Below are 8966 nucleotides of genomic sequence, written 5' to 3'. Positions count from 1 at the left end.
ATTAAATCATTGGTAATCACAAATATTTCTTAATATGTTTTTAGCAACCATGAAGATAAAGAGAAAAATGAAAAAAATTTCCTTATCGAGCATCAAATGAAGATAACAAGTTATTGTAGAATTTATTGTAGAGCGAGATTCGTGGAACACAATTAAAGTCATTCAAGTTGAGGAGTTTCAATTAGAGGTTGAGGAAGAACGATAACAGGAATGAATGTCGAGGAAGATGGTGATAATGTGAATGGAGTTTCTTTAAGATGCTTAAATCTTTATGGACGAGATAGGGGTTGCAAGGTAGGTGCTGACACCGGATATGAATTTAGTGATTCAAACAGTAGAAGGGTCCTGAAAAAACTACTAAGGATTGCTTTTCATATGGGATGAAGAACAGGTTTTGGAGGAGACACAACTAAAAGAATTTGGAGCTTGAAGAAATTTCTGTGAACAATATAATGTATATTTTGTGTATGGAGATTGAAAAAAGTTTTACCAACAATGTGTTATCATATTTAAAAATATTGTGTATTTACCTTAGTATGCTTTTGAACAACTATCAACTTTGTTTTATTTTTCAATGTAAATGTAATGAATGAATGGTAGTATTTAATTTTTTTTATTATGAAAACATATTTAGTTAAATGGTATTATAAATTTGTTTAGTTGTTTAACTACGACAACAGAATTATTAAATAACGAGATTATGATTGAATTTTATTTATTTAATATTCAAATTACGTGAGTTGAAAGTAACATATTTTTTTCACAATTTTATTATAATAATGACAATTAAAAACATCATCTTATATGGTATATAATGACGTTTACATGTGCCGTGTTTTACGTTGAAATCGTTTCTCAACTAAATAAATAACGAAAATTTTGAGTGACATTAATTACATATATAAAATGTCACTTTATACAAAATGTTAAATAGCGAGTGTTACGACGATTTGTATAATAAGATTGTCACATTAACATGAAACCGTCACACATATATATTATGACGTTTATAAATATTCTTTTATATAAAATAATCGTCATCACATACATATTTTTTTTTAAGTGACAGTTGTTAATAAAAAATCAAAATTAATATGAACCACAATCAGTTTTTCTTATTCTTATTTGAGTCGTTAAATGCGTCTATCCCCTTGACTATGATAGTTATTATTTATGGCAATGAATAATCCTCATCATTAGTAAAACAATAATAAATTATCTGAATGTTAACTTCTACCTTGGAGAGATTTTCTTAAACTATAATTGATTAAGTTTAAAACCCAACTACTTCATATTTTAAAAAAAAAAGTCAATCTAACTTTATGTAATATACGTTTTGGTATTAATTGTTATTGAATAGCTTTGATTATTAAATTTTAGACAAAGCAAACATTTGGTGTTTGAAAATTTGGAAATTGATAATTTTGAATTTGCTTAATTTAAAATTATCTTAAAACCAAATTTGTACATAAAACCGTTTTAAAACGAAGCAAACAATTGGGTTTAAAACATTTCACAAAATTTATAAAATGGGTTTCTAAACAATTTGGATTTATTTAAATTTAAACCACTTTTAATGGTTTCGTTTGGTTTGGATATGATTTAGATTTTTAAAAATCCAAAACATTACCATGCTTACACAAATGTATTTAAACACCCCTTGTGTAAAGTACTCCATGGACAACCCCCTCGTTTGAAAAGAATAATAAAAAACAATTATTAGCATTCCATTTTATCTCTTTCTATCCACAAACAACCTACAATGTTGGGGAATACTAATTCTAAAAGTCATACCAATGTCCAATGGAAAAAAAAAAAAAAATAGTTATAACCTAGCATGTTTTAATGATGCCAGAGCCTCTCACTTCAACAACTTCCATGCAGTGACGTGTGTTTATGGCAACCACCTTGTCCATAACAAGTTCACAAGCTTGGTAAAGGGAAATGGGTTTTAAGGGCAAACACTGAAGATTCAAATTTTATTTTTGCTTCGTGCGTATAAGCCTCTATTATTGGTCCTTGATCACGTAACAATTTTGGCTTACGTATGGAACAAAGAGTGTTGGTAGAATAAAGGTGTTGAAAAAGTATTACGTAGCATGCATGAATGAATACATGCATGACCATATGCTATGTTTCTTGGTTCTTTCTTTTAACTGTATATAGTTGTGGTTCTGCTATTCTGTAATAATAATTTTGAGTTTTTCTTGGTAATAAAAGTATTTTGTTTTGCTTTTTCTTTCTTTTGCTTCTTGTTTCCTTACTTGGTATCAAAAGTTTATTTCTCTTTCTGGTTTCATCTTCTTTTGTTGTGTTAAATAATGAATTTTTTCTTCAACATCTTATGTTCCTCACACCTTCACTACTCCTATAAACCTAAGTTTGATGATGGGAATTTTTTCATTTGAAAACAAGTAGTTACCACCATACGTGATCTTTAATTTTCTCATTTCTTTGATGGGCTTTATATTTCTCAGAAATTCTATATATCTGATGATTTTTTCATCATCCTTACACCACTGAATATTCACACACTAGAGTAATGTTTTTAGACAACAATTTTTAAAACACTTAAACAACAATTTGAAAATTGTAATCTATACAAATGTCTTATAAAGTCATCTTATATAGACGAGGACTATATTTTTTCATATATACGACGGTTTCCATAAGAATAAAATAGGTGGGAGGTGATGACACAGAACGACCAATCCTGAAAGACCACTCTTTGGTCTAAGGATTTTCAATAATTGTTGTCTATAGTGTACTTCAAACACAAAAATAAAATAAAAAGGATTAGACGAGTATAGGCGACGATTCTCACAAGAATTGTCACCTATATCCAATGAACATTTTTTTATTTTTGTTTCAGCAAACTATTGGCAATGGTTATGAACAAAATTGTTGTCTATAACAGCTTATAAACTGCAATTTTGACCATAATCGTAGTCTATAATGATTTTTTTTAGTTCAATTTGTTCTTTACGTTTCCTCCTCTTAATTAACTTGTACATTTTAAAACTCTAGCTAGATTCACATAATAATTTAGACAATCATATATATATATATATATATATATATATATATATATATATATCATTTAAAATGAGTACATTCACCTATATAAATTAGTATCTATTATCAAAATTCTTGTACATTAAAAGCATGTAAAACAAAATAACATTAAAGAACATAAAAATTAAACCTTTATTGTTCACTCCACAAGCTAATTGAAGTGTGGTTTTAGTATTATCCTAAGTAAAAGTACTTTCAAACATGTAATCACAATGAATCGTCATCTATAAAGACAATGTGTCAACATAATACCCTACAGTGTGATACAAATAGAAACTAGTCCATGTATCTACCCACACATGCAATTGGATGTGTCACCTCAATAAGATCCATAAGCAAGTGGTCAACAAAATGTGGCCACTAATCATCCAACTAGGGAGTAGATTCCCTATGAGCAGACAACGTAGATTGGGGGACAAGGGATGATTTTCATGTATGCATACTAGCATAATGCATGCTTTGGGAGATGAATATGTCTTCAAGTTCCTAGGTGGATGTACCTATAGAATATGGAGATCCATTCAAACAACCTACTAAAATGAGACTTCATACGACTTCCATTTGATTACATTTAGGTCAAACCATCAAGCTAAAACCCAATTTCACCAAACGTAAATAATGTCTGACCGATAACATATCTACAGGAAGCATTTTTAACATAGTTGAAATTTAGATCCTTGAGATCAATGTTTGGGAAAGTGTTTGTATATCCATGTTTGTTGCATGATCAAGTATTCACAAAGTTAATAAAATAACTATAACTATACAATAAAAACCAATAGTAAACGATGTCAATCACAAAATTACTCACCTTTAATAGTGTGACATAACCTACAAGATATTTTATCCAAAGTGATGTAACTGCAAAATTATCCTACTATAAGGATGTGAATGAATGAGAACACACCATCTAATGTAATAGTCATCTCATAAATCAATAGATGAAAGTTGTTGATCTCTTTATGTCACCTTTCCACAAACACAAACAACACTCTATCTTCCCATTATTGTCGCAAAACAACAATAACAAATAATTCTCAATTATAACTCAATACATGTAAGATTTAGAATGTATTCAACTTCTATCCATGAAACACCAACTTCAACCCCTTCGCGATCCCTCAAAAATAACATTCAATATCTTATCACAAACAAACTCACATTGTACTAATATGATAATTGTAAATTTTAGCAAATATAAATTTCTTACCATGATGTCCCATAAATGATACTTATGCTCGCCTTATAAATATGTATCAATTACAAGCACACATTCATAAACACAACCCTTATTAGAGAATCAACCTCACTTCTCCTACGTACTGAGGTAGTAGGTTTTTCACGTTCATTAGGTTGAAAAACACCATTCCTTATCCTTGTCATATATGTCAAATAAAAAAAAGTAAAAATTATAAAAACAACATATAAATGCATGTTTGACTTCACAATATAAGAATAAATTTCAAATTAATCAATATAAGAATGCATTTTGGATTGCTCAATCTGAATATGCATTTTGAATTGTTAGTTTTGAGAAACCTTTCTAGATTGCTCAATCTGAAAAGTCATTCTAGATTGATAAACATAACCACTATACAAACTTTTTTTAATCATATAATGTGTAAAAGCTTTCCGATCTCGTTAATTTGGAACATCAAATCCATTTTTCCTACTTCCAAAATTATGGATCCGCAACATATTTATAGATTACATAATTTAAAAACTTCACAAACCACAGAATTTAGAATCTCCATGAGAAAACCACAATATGCAAATGACATAAACATAACTCACAAAGTTTGATGTACTTCAACGACAACAACGATGACAGAATGCTCTCCGTGGTTGGAGGTGGCAAAGACACGAGGTATCTTTGTTGATAAGAGACAATGAAAATAGGTTACTTTTCATATGAACAAAAGGGTAGAGCAAAATCCTCCAAATTGTTGTGTTGTGCTACTATCATTAGGAGAGGCTCCAAATTGTTGTAGTGCTTCTGCTGATATCATTAGGAGTGGTTCCAAACTGTTGTTGTGCTTGAGCTGATATAATTAGGAGTGGCTCGCATGTAGAGGGTGACAAAAGGCAAACGGGGGCAATGCCTACGTAAATGAGGGGACAGTGTTATCTCTTGAATGGTTAATTGTCACAATGTCAAGGATTTTCTGGCTTGTGCCACGAAATGTGAAGGAGCTAACATATGGCCACAGTATGATCACACAAGTCTCAACAATTCAACTTGGAATGTTTTTTCATCTTTAAAATGAACTCCTCTCACCATATACACATTTTATTATATCCATGGTTGAAAGTAACTACATATCTCAAATACATTTAACAGCTCAAAATCAATTCTACTCAACTTAAGATAATGCATTACAGACTAGCAGTTTGCTAGATATAAACATCCAAGCAATATAAATATCTAAACCTCTAAAATAGTGTAAACTGATATCTGCAAAAATGGGTGGAGAGCAGTTACATGGTGTTCTTGGCATTCTCTACGCTATTTAATAAAGTCCCCGATTCCGTATGGTCTCACGGATAATAACACATACAGTGAATCCAGTTACGTCGCCAAAAGCTAAATATATTGTCTGAGATATAGACTTAACACAGAACATTTAATGATCCAATGGTTTCTGGGATACACGGCTTCTCTTCTCCTCAATACCAGATTGGGAAAATCTCAGCCGAAGAACCTGCAAAACATCTTCTATTTTGACATCTTTCTTTGCCAGCAGAACCATGGCATGATAGAGTACATCAGCCATCTCTGAAGCAGTACGCGACTTGTGCTCATTATTCTCCAGTGTTTGACACAACTCATTTGCCTCTTCCCTGTGAGTAGAAAGATAGAGTTACAATCTGAGATCATAAAAAGACAATCCTTTAATCCATATTGTACCTTCAAGAAAAGTGAACTATAATAACAGTGGTGTTTTAGGTAAAAGGCGTCTTATACAGAAGCAATGGGATCAGCCACAAGGCTTCTTAATGACTGAAAAGCATGTATAATGTGGTATTTTTGGGACAAACAGGTAAAAAGGGATCTATTTTTCCTCATTAAAATTCCAACTCAACATAATAACATGCCAAGTTATACGCAACCTGATTTTAGAGCACAGCAACTTATCATTAAGCAATAATCGCTTTGTCCATGAAGGCTTCTCATTTTCTCCTGTTAACTCTGTTTTCCGTTGCGAGATTGTTGACTCTAATGCATACAAAGAGGTTAATGCCAAATTATTTCCTTCATCCTGTAACAGATAACCCAAAACAATTTGAATGTTGCTGAACTTTCTCTCCAGAAAAACAAGGCAAATACATGTACTTTTTAATTGTTTTTAGTTACCTCTTGCTGTCTTAACAAGTCAAAAACTGATGTATAATAGCATGTTTCTGCCCCTGTGTGGCAGGTAGGCCCATCAGGTTTCCCCAGGTATATTATCTGAGAAGTAATTATCACGGGGAAAAGTAAACAACATACACTGAAGCTAAAAGCAAAAAGGGAAAAATAATTCAATGAGAAAAAGGGAAGTGCTTACAGAATCACGATCACAATCAAGAAAGACATCAAGAACATTGATAAAATTATTAGAGGTCTCTCCTTTGGTCCACAATGTAGATCGTGATCGGCTATAGAAAGTGGCCTTTCGAGAAGATAGGGTTGTGGCAACTGCTTCTCTGTTTGCAAAACCTTGCATTAATATGGCCCCTGTGTCAACATTCTGAGCGATTGCCACAGCTAAGCCTTTGTTATCCCATTTTACACTGTCCAGTAAAGAATCTACCTGAAAAGTTTAACGCTTCAATGTAAAAACATGGAGTTATACTATCAAAAGAAAAATACAATAACAAAAAATTGAAAATAATAAATGCTAAGAAAATCCACCAAGAACACCCAAGAGGGAATGTTATTGTTAGAATAACATATTAGCAATCACATAAAAAGCAGGAGAATTTGGGGACTTGATTGCATGGAACAAAATTGCCACTCTATTCAAACCCAGATGTATAAATCTAAACCTACACCCACAATTTAATGAGAACTGCAACATTACATAGAAAATAAAACAACTGAAATAGAACCCAAACTTTAAAGATAAATGAAAATAGTGATTTAATAAAATAAAAAAAACCTTCTAGTTTCTGGTCTGCACCAAATATAGCCTCATTGTAAAGAAGCAAAGTTTACCAGTTCATTCTCTTTCACGTGAAAACCTCCATTAACAAATAAAGCACAACTATTTAACTACTGATATAAATACTTAAGCAACCAATAATTTGTTTTTTAAATAAAAACCAGAGACAGTTCTTGTCCTAGATAATCTAAATCACAAGACAAAGCAGAACCAAATTGTATGTCGACTACTACTAAAAGTGGCAGACATACGTAATAGTGAGAGGGCGCATATGAAGTGCATCCCCTCCATTTAAAAAAAATCATGAGTAATTTTTTCACACAGAAAACTACCAAGTAAAACTTCATAATTTTGTATTTCATCTCCTCAATTTTTATATATTTGAACCCACTGATTTCAGATTCTATAATTTGTCACCATAGACTCCGGATCCTGGCTATGTAAACAAAAATATTCATAAACACCTAGAGAAGAGCATAAGAAGAAACAACATAAAACATGCTTCACTCATAAGCTAAAGTTAACTTATGCATAAACTAATTTGCATAAGTTCTACCACATTAGCTTCTCTAAACTCTATTTGAACTTGTGCATGAGCTAAATTTAGTATATGGGAGAACCTTATTTTATTTCCCCTTCTTATTTTCTTTATTTATATAAAGGAAATTATCCAAACTTGGATTAGAGGATGAATTATAGGAAATCCCAGACAACGAACATCCGCAATCGATAGCCAATAACACAGAAATTTCTTTTCATTAGTATGCTTTGGCCTTGATTATACAATTACAATAATATCTCAGTAACAGACATCACCATGGGAGTGTAAGCCCACACATAGAACTTTACTGTTTTCACCTATAAAACCACATAAGGAGAATGTGCAATGCAATCAACTTGCCAAACCAGGTTTTGAAAACAGTAAATTTAAAACTTGGCAAAAAAACACAAACTAGGTTCCTTCTTTTCACAAATAACCAGTACCTTAGGGTCTGACGTCTGCATACAGGCAAAAACTAAACGGTTGGTCCTCCTCCCCTTGTAACTGCAATTGGCATAGGACAGGTTACCCTTGTGGAAACCCCTGCCAGATTGAACCATGTGAACATACGAAACAGCCATGGATTCCAAGGGAATCTGCACCTGCAACAACCAATTTCTCAGTGAATCACTGATCTAACCAGATGGATACACAAACACACAATTTCGAAAAATATTAGTAATAAAAAAATGTACTCTGCTCTACTAATTCATACCTATAAAATCTTAAATATTCAATTTCAGCTTTCAACGAAAAACAGTACACAGTAAACAATGATTCCGATGTAAACCTTTGCAACAATTGAACAGTGAATTGATAGAATGGCCTGAGCAGAACCGACCACGTCACTTCAACTGTGAAAGATGGAGGGTTTCTGGATCGGAAAAGGACCACTCAGAATCACGTGATAAGTTTGGGCCTCGTTTTCTTCTTTAATACCTAAACAACTCCTTTGCAAATGTCACGTGTAATGGGTCATTTATATTCTCTTATTTTTATATTTTTTTACTGAATTTTAATATAATTATAATAATTAATAAATAAATAAAATCTTTTACATATTATATTAGAAGCCAAATCAAATCAAGAGTTAGTCTTCTAAATTCAACCTTTTGAACCAATAAATATATGATTTATTATGTTATTATATAGATGTAAATTATATTTAATTATTTGTAAAAAAATATTTTTTCCCAAAAAATATT

The 8966-nt window shown here is 31.6% G+C and overlaps 1 protein-coding gene across 2 annotated transcripts; it reads right to left on the bottom strand.

Annotated features, from left to right (window-relative positions):
• Positions 1–5408: 5408 nt before the first annotated feature.
• LOC137813592 (histidine biosynthesis bifunctional protein hisIE, chloroplastic) lies at positions 5409–8715 on the bottom strand. 2 transcript variants are annotated; one of them, XM_068615934.1, is made up of 6 exons: positions 8477–8715; positions 8205–8363; positions 6624–6869; positions 6431–6526; positions 6187–6335; positions 5409–5916 (listed from the first exon to the last, which is right to left on the bottom strand). In XM_068615934.1, the coding sequence occupies exons 2-6, from the start codon at positions 8340–8342 to the stop codon at positions 5700–5702; spliced, it is 846 nt and encodes a 281-aa protein (XP_068472035.1). In that variant the 5' UTR covers positions 8343–8363; positions 8477–8715; the 3' UTR covers positions 5409–5699. The 2 variants fall into 2 exon arrangements, with proteins under 2 accessions (XP_068472035.1, XP_068472034.1); XM_068615933.1 differs by having other exon boundaries at positions 8552–8714.
• Positions 8716–8966: the final 251 nt, after the last annotated feature.

This window comes from Phaseolus vulgaris, chromosome 1 (assembly GCF_000499845.2).
Source record: "Phaseolus vulgaris cultivar G19833 chromosome 1, P. vulgaris v2.0, whole genome shotgun sequence".
NCBI lineage: Eukaryota > Viridiplantae > Streptophyta > Magnoliopsida > Fabales > Fabaceae > Phaseolus > Phaseolus vulgaris.
The sequence above is the reverse complement of the archived record's forward strand: the minus strand, read 5'-3'. Positions and strand labels throughout refer to the sequence as shown.

What these genes read in the sequence shown, in the direction of transcription:
- LOC137813592 (XM_068615934.1), bottom strand. Translation starts at nt 8,342, where the DNA reads ATGGCTGTTTCGTATGTTCACATGGTTCAATCTGGCAGGGGTTTCCAC. An exon ending in TGCAGACGTCAGACCCTAAG is followed by an intron (nt 6,870 to 8,204) that starts GTACTGGTTATT and finishes TAAACTTTTCAG; the next exon opens with GTAGATTCTTTACTGGACAG. An exon ending in ACTTGTTAAGACAGCAAGAG is followed by an intron (nt 6,336 to 6,430) that starts GTAACTAAAAAC and finishes TATCTGTTACAG; the next exon opens with GATGAAGGAAATAATTTGGC.